Source organism: Sebastes fasciatus, chromosome 16 (genome assembly GCF_043250625.1).
Source record: "Sebastes fasciatus isolate fSebFas1 chromosome 16, fSebFas1.pri, whole genome shotgun sequence".
Classification (NCBI taxonomy): Eukaryota; Metazoa; Chordata; class Actinopteri; order Perciformes; family Sebastidae; genus Sebastes; species Sebastes fasciatus.
Window position 1 is genome coordinate 10,907,203 of NC_133810.1, and position 16,875 is coordinate 10,924,077.

The following is a 16,875-nucleotide window of genomic DNA, read 5'->3' on the forward strand; positions in this document are numbered from 1 at the left end:
ATGCACATATTTGCTCTACTTTAAACATCTAAAAAGTTTCAGATTTCAGCTTTTAATACATCAACTGTATAGGCTAGCTCAAATCACTTCACACAAATGAAAACTAGGGCGTTCGATCAGTATAAACGGAAATAGTTGAATGGTAAATGTCAGTACATATCACTGTGAAGTTCGCTTTGAGCTCATTTGAACAATGCAGACAGTCAAGCTGAAACAGATGGAGGTCTCCATGCAGGTCAACCACAGGTCACTGACTTTATATATATAGCAGAGAATTAAAATAAGCCTCCGCACAAAGACGCCTCTTATGATCGTTGTTGTTGTTTTCCCGCTGAACAAAAGACCAATTTTTAGCTCTCTTTTTAGCAGCTCGATATTCTCTGTCTTTGTATGAGTCTCCTCTGCACACATATTGAACATTACCTCACTCACACACACAGACACACAACCTAAACTATCTCACTCTCCTCCATCTATCGGCAACATTAATCGCCAATTGGAACCTGATGGGGCTGTTTGTTTCTCACTGCCATGACAACCAGGACAGACGGTTTTCCCTCTCTGCCGTTTCCCCGAGGATGGAACAGCTGCTGCCCACTCTGCAATCATCTGACCACACACACACACACACACAAACACACACACTTGTATCCACAAAGCATTCACAATCATTCCCGAATACACACACTTTTATTGGCCATAAACATTACCTGCTTCTCTTGCAACAGTACAGTGCACACACACACACACATTCTGTCCGCAGTCTCTAGATCTATTGGATGTGACAGTTAATGTTTTGCTCTGTTAGTCACGTATCACTGGCACTTCCTCCTCTCACACTATCTGTGTTGGAGTGTTTACACATCCAACTGTGAAAAGAACCATATGAGGCCCGCTTTATAATGCACACACACACACATATGCATAGACTTAAAGATGATACTGTATATACCAAACCACACATATCCTCATTCAACGGTTATTTTTTATGCGTTTTCCCTACGAATGTCCAGCAACACGAGCGATCAGTGCACCTGCGGTATTTAAGCAAAAAAACTGCTTAGTCATAGGTTTAGAAAAACAGTGTGGTTTGGGTTAAAATAACTACAGAAGTGCCGTTACTTAGGTGCGGTAGTTACGCAACAAATAAGTCAACATTGACTTCTGGTCTCCTGGGTGAAAGTCCGGTGATTTTAGACCAGCACGGTCTCATAGGAAGGCGTATAAATAGCACGACATTACAAGGACATTCTGCGTGTCATGAGAACGCATATTAGCCTTTTCATGTGTCATATGTACTCGTCTTTTCACGTGTCAGTTTTATGCCACTCAATAAAACTACTGTAACGTCCGCAGTTAGGTTTGGGCAACAAAACCACTTAGTTAGGTTTAGGAAAAACATCATGTTGGGCTTTAAATATGTACGGAAACTAAGTACGATATGCAATTTCTCACTTTTTATTCTACGTCACTAGCTCTGAGCGTAGCATATGTACGTTACTGTCAATTCAGACTACATGGCGTAGAAATGACACGCCAAAAGCAAGAACTGTGAAATGCGAATTACAGTCATTCACAAGACATTTAGTGCGACGGTGCTGTTTTAGACCCATCCATCCATCCACACTCACCTCCTCCCTACGTGGACTTTGTTTCTCTTTATTCTGCTTCACCTGTCCTGGCTCACGATTACATTGGTTATATATGAATTATAGTGCATTACTTTTTGTCGGTATAGCTACGAACATTGTGAGAACAGCCTGACCAAACACACACACACACACACACACACACACACACACACACACACAAAGCCATACACTCCAGATAAACATGGTCATTTTGCTGCTGAGCTACTTGGAGATTTGTTCTGATGGGTTTTTCAGAGAGACAGCTGTGGTCATGGATGAGAGGGCAGAGCTCTGTGATCGCAGAGAGAGAGAGAGAGAGGCAGTCAAATATATACAGTGTATATATATATATAGAGAGAGAGGGAGAGAGAGAGAGTGGGAGGGAGTGAGATGGAGACTGTCATATTTTACCAGCAGAACTCTGAATGGTTTAATGTGCTGTATTAAGTGATGGACACATGAGTAACAGAGTGTGTAATGATCTGTAATGAAATATGCACATGAGTGGAATTGACACATTGACAGCCTTTCCATGGCTTAACTGAGGAAACCATCTGACCGAGGAACTCATCTGCTAGTCAATTTGAATTTGACTGACACATGCTAATCAGTTTGGATTGAAATAATCACGCTTGTTCAGTTTGAGCCTCCCACAGCCTCTGGTACCCTCTGAATGACTGCGCTGTAGTCTACTGTATGTCTATGCCCTTCATTCTGTCCGTCAGAAGTTGTCTGCATCTCTGTCTCTGAGTATGTCCACACTTAGCCAACAAAATTTGAAAAAATTTTCTCCGTTATGGCTCTTATATACTCAAAAGCGGACAGACTGGTTGTTCTCTTTATTCTCTTATACATTTTGGGCTGCATGTGAATCTCTGCAGAGACGTCCACACCAGCCCTTGCGTAAATTTATGTCTATTCAGACATCAAACTTTCAATTTGAGCTTAAATAAATCTTTAAAAAACAGACAACAAATATGAAATATATGTAAATTTAATTTTAAAGAAATTTCCAAAAAAGGCACTGTAGTTTTTAGTAAATTTATCTCAAACAGTTGTTGGGGACTATTTTCAGCGGTGTATTAATACACATTTGGTGCTCATTTTTGTCGTATATAACAAAAAAATAAAGAGATTTAGTCATTTTCCTGTCGTTTAAGTGGTTCTGGGCGGAAAACATAAGTGAGAAGTTCAGAATAAGCCATCGTGGAAGCACTGTCTCGCTCTGTTTCCCCCCTCTCCCTCCGCCTCCCACAGTGGCCTGTAAATCACTTAAGACCCCACCAACGTGGGAACATCAGCGCTCACGCTGTTGCTCTGACAACTGAAACAGAACCCATGGGTCCGTGTGCCACTGTGATGGGGATAAAGCATTATCAGCAGTAAACAGGGCCTGTCCATTAACCAGAGGCTCCTGCTTACACAGAGTGGAAAACGTATGTGGCACATAAGGGAGCGCATGTGGTAACACACATCATTCTCAGAGGAGATAAACATGTCCTGACAGAGTTCACCTTCATGCAAACGCCCTTTAGTATGAACTATAAAATATATATATATCTGTCTCTGCACTGGCTCCAGGAAGGAAAGCAGTCTGTGCATTTATTCTGCAGATAAATTCTGATTATTTTCTAGGAGAAATTTAACATTTGAAATTTAATTACAAGAATGTAAATGATGTTTACACATCTGTAAACCTCCACACCTCTGTGGCCAATATAACCTTGAAGCAACCTTTAACGTTTCTGAAGTATAAAGTGAAATTTGCATGTTTATTGCTTCTCAGAGGGGTTAGTGCATGATGTGTACTCGACATGCAGTGACCCACCTGGTTCCCCCGACCTCCAAAAAAGGAGTGCGCTGCCTTGCGTCTGACGGGAGTTTCATCAGCGAGGGGATTACTTTGTTTCCAGTGAGCGGCCCTTTTTTTTATAATTCAAAACGATGTGTCTATGTGTTTATTATTCCCCGTGCCCTCGGTGAAATCGCCCACGCTGTTTTGCGAGAGAGAAGTCAGGAAGGTGCACTGTTGCATTAACTCTGAGTTCAGAGTCGCTCTGTTATGAGTGACATTTCCAGAACGGCGCGGCTATAGATGAGTAAGCAGCAAGGTTAACCATGAATAATGATTTCCTCTCTGATAGTGGTTGCCTCCAGTGGGAAAGAGAAAGCCACAGATATGGATTTGCGATGCAGCCGTTTGACACAGTCGGGGTGAAAAAATAATTTTGTTTTGTCACACGATAATGACGTATGTCAGCAGACAAACAAATAAATGTGAACTCAAATGATAATTAATGGAATATGAACCCGTCAAATGTGTTAACCTGAAAACGGATATTACGGTTTACAACTTTCTAAAAAGAAACAAACATATCAGGTCAATTAGGACACTAGTTCCCAACCTGGGGGTCCCGACCCCAACAAGGGGTCGCCAGGCTTTAAAACCTATAAAGTATGCATGATTGGTAAATATTTAAAAAAAAAAAAAAAAAATACATTATACAGACAGATAATTTTATTAAAAGTTTCTAAAAATAACAGGAAAACTCATTTCTAATGCAATATTCACAGGAAATTATTTGCAAAATTTCATCTAAATTTGCTAAATTTCATCCAAATTGCTCATTTTACACAAATTTCCTGCAGTTACTGTGTTCACTATTTGGGTTAATTGTACAGTTTATCAGTTGTTCTGTACTGTTATTGTAATGCATTTAATATAATATGAAATATCCACAGATCTAGGAAACCAGATACAAGAAAATGTACGGTAAGGAAACACCTGGGAAAGCCACCTCACTTCTGACTAAATCACTGACTCATGTCACGCTGACTTATTTGAAGTCCTTGAGGGTGCAGCCAGAGAGGAATTAATTTCTGCCTCAGATCGATAAATCCACATTGTATTGATCAGGTCACAAAGAAAAGGGAAATAAGTTCAAACCAAGAGGTTTGCCAATCAGACTTGACCTTGAAAAATTAGGATGATATAGCCTGGCAAGATTCAAGCTATTTTTTATAATCATAAATATGAAGACACGAGAGTTCGGATAACTTCAACAACCTTTTATTCTATTTCATGCCCTCTACTATATCTTTTAGGGCTGTCCTCGACCAAAGAAATTCTTAGTCGACTAACGTTACGATTTTGTCAACTAACCAACAGATCTGTAAAACTGAGTTTCTCCACAAAGAATCACACAAAAGCACCACTTTAAATCTTGTGTTTACCAGAGATGTGCTCGTAAGTTTCTTAGAAATAAGTCAATCAGCATGAAAAAGTATAAAAAATGACTAATCAATTAAAAAAATGTTGAAATCGGCCAGACCTACAAATGCTTGGGAACCGTGTTTGATGACAGACTGAGATTTAGTGAAAATACAGATGTCATCGTGAAAAAGGCTCGGCAGCGTCTTTACTGCCTACGTAAACTAAACCCATTTGGAGTAGATCTGAGAATATTGACAACATTTTATTCTTCTTATATTGAAAGTATTTTAAGTTTTTCCTTCATCCTTTGTCAAAAGAACAGGAACCGACTGCAAAGTAACCTCAGCTCTAAAATGATTGGCAAAACACAAAGGTCTTTAGTACAGGTGAATACTGAGCAAGTCCTCAAAAAAGCATATAATATCATCAACGACCCCACACGTGTCCTCTATGACTACTTTAAGCTGCTGCCATCAGGGATGCGTTTTAGATTGCCTGTATCTAAAACTAATAGAAGTAAGTTTGGTTTTATTTCAGAAGCCATTAGACTTGTGAACAGCTACAGTACAAGACAAGAAATGGTCAGTTCATCTTGCGATGAATGTACTTGCACTTTTAATCTTTTACATTTTAACTTGTGTCACATATTGCTGCTATTAACCCTGTGTATGTCTTTATAACACATTTGTCATATGTGTATTTTTAGATTGTTTTTTATGTGTATAAATTAATTTTCCATTTCTGTTTGCGCGCTCGCTCGCTTTGAATTGCCCCTTGAGGGACGAATAATGTGTTTTGAATTGAATTGAATTGATTTTTACCAACAGATCTGTAAAACTGAGTTTCTCCACAAAGAATTACACTAAAGTGCCACTTTTATATCTTGTGTTTACTAGAGATGTGCTCACAAGTTTCTTAGAAATAAGTCATTCAGCATTAAAAAGGCATAAAAAACGACTAAAGAAATCTTAGTCAACTGAGACTAAAACAACCGATTAGTTGACTAATCGACTAAGAGATGGCAGCTTTAATATTTGTGTGTAAATATACAATTTTATTGCTGCATCAAAAGTCAAACTGTGGCTACAAAGTATTCCCTTTTCTCCATTTGCTGAGGAAGACTAAAGTGGCAGACCTAATGAGCATTACATCAGTCAGAACCATTTACTGTAAACGCACTTAATTTTATTAGCTAATAGGAAGAGCTTAACACATTGATAAGACAGCAGATAAATCAGTCAACTTGTGTCATTTTATTTCACCCCTCCTTCCCTGTTTATCTTCACAAAACAAAAAGAAGAAAAAGTCAGATTGTTTTTATTACTCACCCTCGTCTGTGTCCTCGGTGACCGGAGCCTTGCTGGACTGTCCGAGCCCCATGGCTGCTCCTCTTTACAGATTCTCCTCTTCTGCTCCCTTAGCTCAACTCAGCATCCAACGGCCTCTCCCTCTGAGACGCACTCATAGCCTGGTCAACACTATAGCCCCCTCACACACACACAGTCTCACTACTTGACCCTGACACACACACACACACACAAACGCAGCAGCTGGCTCGGCTTCGCTGACTTGGTCCTCGTCTTCCTCTTAGCTCTCCACCTTGACACACATCAGTGCACACACACACTTGCTTGGGGCTTGGGGGGTGAACACTATAGGTACTGACACACAGGCAGTAGCACTACAGTGTGAGTTTTCCCGTCTGTCTTCACTGCTGGTTAGATGGATGCAGGCAGATGGAGGACTCTCGCCAGGTAGGAGGATGGTGGGTGATGTGTTAGTGGCTGTGACCCTCTGTTGACTGAGAGTCTAACCTGTGAGGGGAGGCAGGAAAACATGACACCAGCTGCAGGATGAGGGAGGGAGGGAGTAGTAAGGTAGAGCCTCTGAGACGTGAACACGGCATCTAATGATGAATGGAAAGACTGACACACAATAAACATTGCTTTTCAAACTTATATGACCTCTAATAAAGCAGGGGAATTGACTTTCATTACTATTTCAACAAATGCAGTTTTCTGCCATTTATCAATTATTTAATTTTTATATTTTAATCAGAAACTCATCCCAGTGGAGCACCGTTCTGCAGTGTGTGTGTGTGTGTGTGTGATAAATGGTATGATCGCTTTTCCCATTAAGAGCACAAAATTGGAGGCGTTTGATTTATAGTTTGCTGGCGTTATGTGTACTGTAAATGGGATCCCTCAGGCTGCCCTCTTCAGGACGGGAGATTTCATGACTTACTACGTTTTGTTCCACTAGTAGGCAAAAAGAAAAACTAGAAAAAAATCTGCTGCCTCATGAATCATTTGAACTCGTTAAATACATTTGCATAAAAATGAATTATGTGTGCATCTTTACAGCGTTATATTCCAACACAGTCTCACGGCAGTTTGTGAAATAATCACAGAATTGAATCAATTTGATTCGTAAAACTATTTAGGATTAGGAATAGATCGACTTGGTTTGGTTAAGGCAACAAAACTACTTAGTTAGGCTTAGGAAAAGATCGACTTGGTTAGGTTTAGGCAACAAACTACTTAGGCTTAGGAAAAGATCGACTTGATTAGGTTCAGGCAACAAACTACTTAGTCATGCTTTGGAAAAGATCGACTTGGTTAGGTTTAGGCAACAAACTACTTAGTCATACTTAGGAAAAGATTGACTTGGTTAGGTTTAGGCAACAAAACTACTTAGTTAGGCTTAGGAAAAGATTGACTTGGTTAGGTTTAGGCAACAAACTACTTAGGCTTAGGAAAAGATCGACTTAATTAGGTTCAGGCAACAAAACTACTTAGTTAGGCTTAGGAAAAGATTGACTTGGTTAGGTTTAGGCAACAAACTACTTAGTTAGGCTTAGGAAAAGATTGACTTGATTAGGTTTAGGTAACAAACTACTTAGTTAGGCTAAGGAAAATATCAACTTGGTTAGGTTTAGGCAACAAACTACTTAGTTAGGCTTAGGAAAAGATTGACTTGATTAGGTTTAGGTAACAAACTACTTAGTTAGGCTAAGGAAAATATCAACTTGGTTAGGTTTAGGCAACAAACTACTTAGTTAGGCTTAGGAAAAGATTGACTTGATTAGGTTTAGGTAACAAACTACTTAGTTAGGCTTAGGAAAATATCAACTTGGTTAGGTTTAGGTAAAAAACTACTTAGGCTAAGGAAAAGATCAACTTGGTTAGGCTTAGGCAACAAACTACTTAGTTAGGCTTAGGAAAAGATCGACTTGGTTAGGTTTAGGCAACAAACTACTTAGTTAGGCTTAGGAAAATATCAGTTTAGTTAGGCTTAGGCAACAAACTACTTAGTTAGGCTTAGGAAAAGATCAACTTGGTTAGGTTTAGGCAACAAACTACATAGTCAGGCTTAGGAAAAGATCAACTTGGTTAGGTTTAGGCAACAAACTACTTAGTCAGGCTTAGGAAGAGATCAACTTGGTTAGGTTTAGGCAACAAACTACATAGTCAGGCTTAGGAAAAGATCAACTTGGTTAGGTTTAGGCAACAAACTACTTAGTCAGGCTTAGGAAGAGATCAACTTGGTTAGGTTCAGGCAACAAACTAATTAGTCAGGCTTAGGAAAAGATCAACTTGGTTAGGTTTAGGCAACAAATACTTAGTTAGGCTTAGGAAAAGATCGACTTGGTTAGGTTTAGGCAACAAACTTCTTAGTCAGGCTTAGGAAAATATCAACTTGGTTAGGTTTAGGCAACAAACTTCTTAGTTAGCTTTAGGAAAATATCGTGGTTTGGGTTAAAATAACACAGAAAGTGCCCTAACTTAAGTACGGAAGTTACACGACAAATGAATCAACTTTGACTTCTGGTTTGACACGGGGTACGAACACCGGTCTCCTGGGCAAAAGTTTGGTGTTTTCTGACCACCCATCCACCCTGATCTCCTCCCCATGTGACGTTTGCCGCACTTTATACCTCCCGATTCAGAATTACGTGGATTGCATACGAATTGATTTTGTGCTGACCATCACGAAAAAAAATGTGAAAGTCATGTCTTTGTGCACAAATCAATACATTACATTTCATCACTATTTCACAAACTGCTGTGCGACGTGGCTGTATATTCCTGTAATGACATCATTTTTTTTAGGGATTTTGACTTGTTATAAAGTAAGTTTATTTCAAGTTTTTAATGACATTAGAATCTCCTATGATAATTCACATCACAGCTTTACTATGTGGCATCCTTTAAAAACTGAATGACAACATATCCTATAACAAAGAATGAATGAACTGAGATGCATTTGAGGGTTAAATAGACAAAACTTCAAGTCATTGTGCATGGCAACATTTCATCTGCTATAATAGGGGGATACACTTTCATGCATGTCATCCCCACACTGTAGGCTATAAGATAATGTCACCACAACATATCTGGGTATCCCCTTTTGAGGGGTTAAATGAAATATTGAGAAAAAGTAGTGCGTGGAGCCGCAGTGCTGAGCTCCCTGCAGAGGACATTGTGCTCGGAGCTCCTTTATCTGATCAAACGGGACAAACATGCGCTGAATAGAAAGTATGTGCACTACCTGCCTGTATCCATCCATGCATCCATGCGTACATGCAGGTAGTGCAGCGGTGAGGTGAGGTGAGGTGGGCACCTTACCTCTGAACGGGTAGTTGAGCACGGGACCATTTCCTGCCCGGTTTGCTGCAGCAGAGCAGAGATGTGAGGCGACAGCTGGGGATCAACAGTGCAGCTCAGAGCATCACTTGTCCGGTGTGAGGACGACGACGCACCGGGACACCACACAGCGAGACGTGACTTGCAGAATGCGGTGAAGGAGTGCAATGCGAAATCCCTTGTTTTTGGAGGACAGAGGGAGCAGAGATGGGGGGTTTAGTGGTGGTGCTCTGGTGGTGAGAGACTGACCTCCACATCGCAGTCTGCATTTGTTTAATGCGCTGGCCACCAGCGTGCCACCAGCGTGCGTCTGGAGAGGCACGTTTCACAGGCTGGGCATGCAGGCTGCTCTGTTGGAGTTGTTAGAGTTCCCTGTCATTAACTTACCGTTCACTCATCTTTAAAAAAAATAATAAAATGAAAGTTGTATTCCCCCCTGATGATTTTCCAGAAAATAGATTAACAGAGAATTGTGCCTGCATAGTTACAACAAGTTCACTGTAAACGCCACTATAATAATAATAATAATAATAATAATAATAATAATAATAAACTTTATTTTGTAGAGCACATTTCAGTAACAGGGCAATTCAAAGAGCTTTACATAAACATTCAAGAACATTGCGACAAAGTGCAAAAGAACATTAAGACATAATTAAAACAGTTATAAAAACATTAAAGATTAGAAAATAAAAACAAGCTAAAAATAAAAGCCAGGATAGAAGCTAAAATAGAATATAACACACACGAGTAAAAGCTCTAGTGCAGTATATAAGATCATTATCTGGTTTAATAAAAGGCAGCAGCAGCAAAGTTTTAGGCTTTGATTTAAAAGAACTCAGAGTTGGAGTTGGTCCTGCAGTTTTCTGGGAGCTTGTTCCAAATATTTGGTGCATTAAAACTGAACGCTGCTTCTGCATGTTAAGTTCTGACTCTTGGGACACTAAGCAGACCTGATCCAGATGACCTGAGAGGTCTGGATTGTTCATAACATAGCAGAAGATCAGAAATGTATTTTGGCCCTAAACCATTTAGTGCTTTGTAAACCAACAGCAGTATTTTGAAATCAATTCTCTGAGAGAGACAGGGAGCCAGTCTAGAGACCTCAGAACTGGACTGCTATAGCCCCTGTTGGGATTAAAGATCTTATTGATAAACACATTTTTATGTAGATGAATATTTCTGTAAAAATAATACTTCCACAGAGCTTTTAGAAAGGTGACGAATAAAAGTATGGCTTATCCTGAAAAAAATTATTATGATTGTGAGTTAACAATTTTTAATAAATCTTGGCGGGTCCATAATGAATGTTTTGTTTATCTCTGTGGAAGATATCTGACGTTTGGTTCCCACTTCTAATAAGGCTTATGAGCCAATAGCATAACGTCAGTGGTATCTCTGCATGGGTCGTCAGTTAGTGTGGAAAAAACGGATAAATGGCTGAGATTGATGGTAATTGATGTTATCAATTGTACCTTTTAAGAGGTGATTGTCAGCGTATCAGCCAACTGCCTATTCCCACAGAATGTAATAAAATCTAATACTGATATTTGCATATCAAGTATCAGTATGCATCACTTTAGCATTTGCATTGCATAATCCTCTACTTCATTTACATCTGCAGGGAATTATTTTCTGTCATGTTTCTGTTATTTTTAGGAACTTTTAGTACATTTCTCTGTCTGTATTATGTATTTTCAATATTTTTAATTTTTAACAATTATACATATTTGATAGGATTCTTTTTTGACATTATTTTCTTCTCCCTGACGCTTGGCAATTGTTCTATTAGCTCTTGTTGTTGTTTTATCTGTGTATTTTTCTAACGCAGGACGGCTCTGTGAATATAGCTTGTGTTCAGGTCTTCACTGTGCCCTTATCCTGTTTATATCTTAAATAATAATCCAAACTTTATAAATAACATTTTCGTTTAGTTGTCGACGCAGAAATGAATGAAATGCTGAGATTTCAAAAAAGTTGTCCTACAACACCCCTTAAATCAAGAAGGCCTTGCGACCCCCCGTGAAGCTCTGGGGACCCCTAATGAGGGTCGGGACACCCGGGTTGGGAGCCAATGCTTAAAGGCACTTCAGCAAGGCAGATTGTCCACACTGCTGTTTCTACCGGTGGTCCCCACCGGTAGAAACAGCTCTTTATAGATGAGCTGAGCCCGCTCTCTCATAATAGCCGTTAAACTTATATGGAAATAGTAATTATACAGGGGGAGCAATGGATGCTAATGTGTCTCTGGTGTCCCATAGTGAGCAGTGGTGGAAAGTAACTAAGTACAGTACATTCAAGTACTGTACTAAAGGACAATTTTGTTTGTTATTATGTGTCTTGCTCTGAGAAGTCTCGTTCAGAAATCTCGCATTGCATCCACATTGTGGATATCATCTAAATATTCATCCATGACATTGAAAATCTTTTTGATAACACTAAGCTACTCTTTCTGTACTACAAAAACAACAAACTCTGACAACACCGGCACTCCTCTCTCCAACTCTCACTCACGTTTCCACCGTTGCCTTCTGGCAACAAGCCACATGACACAATAACAAACAGGAAGCGAAAGGTAAGAAGAACGTTTAATTTCTCTGTAGGGTCATTTCCATAATGTCAGACACTTATAATAACAATCTGAACCTGTCAGTGACAAAAAGCACTTTTCGTGAACGTAAACAGTCCCAGGTTGTCCCAAATGATTACATTATAGCCCATTTAGCGGTTGACGGCGGCAGTGTTCTCCCTCAGTACTGGACCAATTTCAGAAATTGTTGCCCTCGTTAGTCACTTGGACACAAAAACATGGGAAAAGGTTGAAAAATACTGAAGTTACCCTTTAACCCTTAGTTGCTTGCAATAGAGGATCATGGTAGTACTGGACATCCCACAGGTATAAAAGTGGAGAACTCTGATTCAACGAATATCCAGGGCTTTAAAACCACAATATGTGTTTGCTGCATTGAAAATTTGCCGTCTTTTTGGCTGATTTCTGGAGTCCAATATTTCATCATACTAACTGTAAAACACGTTCGTCCATTATAAGGCCTGCCACCCGTGTCCCCTGTTAATTGAGCAGGCCAAGGTCAAAAGGAGAATGGCTTCGTGGTGGGACTGTGGGACCAGAGATATGCTTACAGCGCACACTGCACTTTTTCTTCCTCTCCGTCATGCCAAGACACACTCGGTGAGGGCCATCCATCTTCATACAGAGGTTAAAGGACAGACCTCCCATCTCATACCCTCCACACAGGCTGTGAGAGGTGACAAGCATTACTCAAAAGAAGGCCAATCCCTTATCGGGCGGTTGGTTGGCGGCATCAGGAGTTGTACACTTCTTTTAGATGAGATGAGTGATGACAGCGTCGTATCACACCTGGACAGAAATGGCGCAAACGTGCAGGAGGCCTCGGCATGTGCCAAAGTTGTCCTAGTTTTATAAGTGATGATATTTTTTGACATAATGCTGATGGACGCTGGACTGCTCAGGAAGATTTGAGGGGTTTAAATATGTCAAATTAACCCCATCTAGTGGATAAAAAAGACATGACAGCAGTTAGGTATTAATGCAGCAAGGGTTTTATGGGGAATATAATGTACAGCATAAATCGCTTGCATGATCAATATTTCAGTCAAAGCATCAACATCACCCTCATCCCTGATGCACAAATGTTCCATTATGGAAAACATGTATCAGGGTGCAGGCTATTAAAGCTTTTATATTTCTGGTCCCTTTTCAGCCCCAGGTGCTGTTTGAATTCTTCCAGGCAAGGCAGTTTTATGTACACAGCATAGCACATTTCAGTACATTGTGTAAACTCAATGTGCTTTGCATTAAAATGCATACAGCAGCAAAGAACAATACATTTATATAAAAAATCTAATACACTAAAAACATGCTGCAATTGCATTCCAAAGGTGCTATACATTGAGTTGAGAGCTTGAGACATGGCTATTAGAGTAAAGTCACTCATGTTTTGTAAGTCATCCTGCAGTGTGTATGTAAACTATCAGTACATACTCAGTGGATACTAAGACATGACATGTATGGAAACAAGTCTTGAGTGGTGTAAAGTAACAGGACATTTACTCAAATTTTGTAATTGAATATATTTTGAGGTACTTGCACTTTATTTGAGTATTTATTTTTTTTTTTTTTTCAAATATTACACTTTTTACTCCAATACATTTATTTGTTAACTTACGTTATTATATTAACGACTATTTGATCCCTGGGGGGAAATTCACAAGCTATGGAGCAGTATTTAAAAATAATAAAAATTAACCCCATCTTTACCAACTGCAACATTTAAATGATGTAAACAATTAATGCATTAATAATTATTGTCCAGTATTATATATATATATATATATATATATATATATATATATTACTCTGAAAGGGTCCATTCTGCATAATGAGTACTTTTGGTGATTTTAAATATTTATTGATGCTAGTTCTTTGTGCTTTTATTTGACAAGTAAAAGCATAATTTTTACTTGTGGCAAAGTATTTCTACACTGTGGTATTGTTACTTTTACTTAAAGGGACAGTGTGTAGGATTTGGCGGCATCTAGTGGTGTGGTTGCAGATTGCAACCAACTGAGTACCCCTCCATTCACTCCTCACTTTTCAAGACTGCGGTTACGTGAGCCACCAAGTGCAAAACCATGGTAACGCCGTTCGCCTCGCTCAGAGGCCATCCTTACCATAATAACACTACTTTAGGAGCAATGGAAGTCAGACGGCGGCTGGCGGTACCACGGTTTTGCACTCTGCAGCTCACGTCACCGCAGTTTCACAACCGTGTTGGAGAACTACTGTGGCCTTCAGGTAACGTAAAAATGCCAAAGCCTCTCTCTAGAGCCAGTGTTTGGTTTGTCCTTTCTGGGCTACTGTAGAAACATGGCGTACTCCGTGAAGAGGACCCGCTCCCTATGTAGATATGAAGGGCTCATTCTAAGCTAACGAAACAAGGATTTTTAGTTTCAGGTGATTATACACTGATGAAAACATAGTTATGAATGTTATATTCCATTTCTGCTATTACATCTCCTGACATGTTACACACTGTTCCTTTAAGTAAGAGATCTGACTACTGTACTTCTGTCTACTACCATCACTGCAAATCTGATTTAAGAAATACCATGAATGAATATTCCTCCCCTTTCTGTGGCAAATTACTAATTTATGTCTTCCCAATATTAAATAGTTTGGACAAAAATCACAGCTCACTCTTTCGAGTCTGCTTTGATTTCTCCATAAACACAAGCACTGTCTTATCTGACACAATGGGTCGTCACTCCTCTACAGTTGCATAATCATTTTGGAGTAAACAGAGGGTGTGTTAAAATCTGTCCACATGCATACGTGGCTATAAACGGTGACACAAACAAACAAAGGTTCAGTTAGTACAGTACAGTGGGTGTCAGTGAGTCATGGCGATCTTTAACCACTTGTTGCTGGTTTGGTGTTTGGTGCCGCTGGTACTGAGCTACCCGTTCTACCCACCGACCTGCTACACCAAGGTGCTGAACATGGCACTGGAGGTCACCCAGTGGGCCGCACATTTGAAGCTGGGCCATGAAACTGTAAGTCACCTGCTCTGTTGTCACTCTTATAGATTGTTGCTTAAAGTTGTGTTTAATATCTATTCTTGAATGGTCTTGTTTGTAGTCTATTTATTATCTAGTGTTTTTTATATATTGTATTAAGGACCACATTGGAGATAATACTTATTTTATTCCTTCATTTATTATCTAGTTAACTTAGTTTAACCCCATCAAATCAAACCATTGTATGCTAAATGTGAAAACATTTTATTTGGGTTTAATTTTTTATTAATGTGAGACACCTGCGATTTCGCAGAGTAGGGATTGGTATTAAAACTACATTAGATTGTCCTGCAATTGTTGAATTTTGACACTTTATATTATTTTTTTTGCATCCAGAGGTACTGCATGGCTCACATGCCAGATCTCTACCTTGATGTCCATGTGAGTATGACTTCAAATTCCCCATTATTGTAACATTTGTTGATGCTGCTAGATTGAAAATGTATTGTACATAATTTGTATATGGAGAAAGGTAGACAAAGTGATGTACTTAAACCCCTCAATCAGAAGAAAATATTTCTGTTTACTGTTTATCTCTGAGTAATCTCGCTGTCCCAAAATTTTCGACACTATCGTCTGTGGTATTTTGACTGAAAACCTCAGCTGTAAATCACACACAGGGACACTAATTGCTACTCTTGCTGAATGCAGAATGCTTGTATGATGTACAAACTGAGGACCTACATCTCCCTGGTGGAAGGCATGCGAGATCGCCGCTGTGCTTACACCAGAGATGTGAGGAAGATGGCTGGCACTCTGAGACAGCTCTTCATCATCATGTCAGAGAAATGTCACGGGGTAAGACGAAACCAATGATCTGAATATGTTTAACACAGTGAGACTCAAGCAATTAAGTCTAATTCAATCTGGTGGGACACAAAGGGAAGCGCAGTGAAAAATCTTTACCAACTCTACCTTTAATGCATATTGTTAAGTCATGTATAACTTCTACTGTATTATTCACCGAGCCAAAGTCAGAGCCGTTGCAGCTCGACATGAAACAGAAAAGGGAACAGTTATGAGATGCATTCAAACTGACTGCCGGTTAATGGGTCACTCAGTGGGTCATTTCACGGGATTAAACCGGGTTTATGATGCAGATTATGAAAAACGTTCAGTTCTGTGTGGATTTTTGAGGCTTCTCTCCTCAACTCAGACACATGTGGGTCTGTGGTTAGTTTTCCATAACAGCCCGACGCGACCTGTCTGCAGACCAGGCCGCCGTGTCTCGACAAAGGGTTAGAGTTAATTCACTTTCACTGCGGTCATCTCAGTAAGCTTCAAAGGTTGAGCTCTAATTAAGGTCAATTATAGTACAGCCTTAGATACAGTAAAAATGTATACACACATCATATAGATTTATTATGAAGTGAAATTGAGCCACTTACAACATAGGAAAAAGGAATCCTGAATAAAGATTGTATTCAATTATGCATGCTTTACTTAAATACATCTATTTCACCTTTCTTTCTTTTTTTAATAGGACTTGGTGTTCACGAGCTATGACTGTGCTGCACTGGAGCGCTAACATCCTGGATCCTGAGATGACAATATTACTGTTTGACAGCAATACAGTCCTTCTATGTACGTTCTTCAAGCATGTGCAATCACTGAAAGTTTAAATCTACGGTGACTGTGGCTTGTGTTACTAAAACTGTATTTTAATCATCTCTATATATATATAATGGGGTATATTGCCACTAGTTATCACATCTTTCCTATGGAATCCGACTGAGGAAACTTTTCATATAATAAACTTTATTAA

General features: G+C 39.4%; 2 protein-coding genes across 3 annotated transcripts in view; one reads left to right on the forward strand and one right to left on the reverse strand.

Annotated features, from left to right (window-relative positions):
* The window catches only part of stk32a (serine/threonine kinase 32A), a 73,226-nt gene extending 63,375 nt beyond the window's left edge, over window positions 1–9,851 (reverse strand). Inside the window, exons 1-2 of one of the 2 annotated variants that reach the window (XM_074611085.1) lie at window positions 9,474–9,845; window positions 6,174–6,659 (exon numbers count right to left, since the gene is read on the reverse strand). In XM_074611085.1, the coding sequence (XP_074467186.1) occupies window positions 6,174–6,225 (52 nt within the window). In that variant the 5' untranslated portion in view covers window positions 6,226–6,659; window positions 9,474–9,845. Of the gene's footprint in view, window positions 1–6,173; window positions 6,660–9,473 lie in introns of both variants that reach the window. The other variant, XM_074611086.1, reaches the window with a different exon arrangement.
* Window positions 9,852–14,384: 4,533 nt separating this feature from the next.
* Window positions 14,385–16,875, forward strand: cytl1 (cytokine like 1). The gene is made up of 4 exons (XM_074611087.1): window positions 14,385–15,086; window positions 15,447–15,491; window positions 15,762–15,908; window positions 16,594–16,875. Exons 1-4 carry the CDS (start codon window positions 14,934–14,936, stop codon window positions 16,636–16,638), a joined length of 390 nt encoding a protein of 129 aa, XP_074467188.1. The 5' UTR covers window positions 14,385–14,933; the 3' UTR covers window positions 16,639–16,875.

What these genes read in the sequence shown, in the direction of transcription:
- cytl1 (XM_074611087.1), top strand. Translation starts at nt 14,934, where the DNA reads ATGGCGATCTTTAACCACTTGTTGCTGGTTTGGTGTTTGGTGCCGCTG. An exon ending in ATCTCTACCTTGATGTCCAT is followed by an intron (nt 15,492 to 15,761) that starts GTGAGTATGACT and finishes TGCTGAATGCAG; the next exon opens with AATGCTTGTATGATGTACAA. An exon ending in TGTCAGAGAAATGTCACGGG is followed by an intron (nt 15,909 to 16,593) that starts GTAAGACGAAAC and finishes TTTTTTTAATAG; the next exon opens with GACTTGGTGTTCACGAGCTA.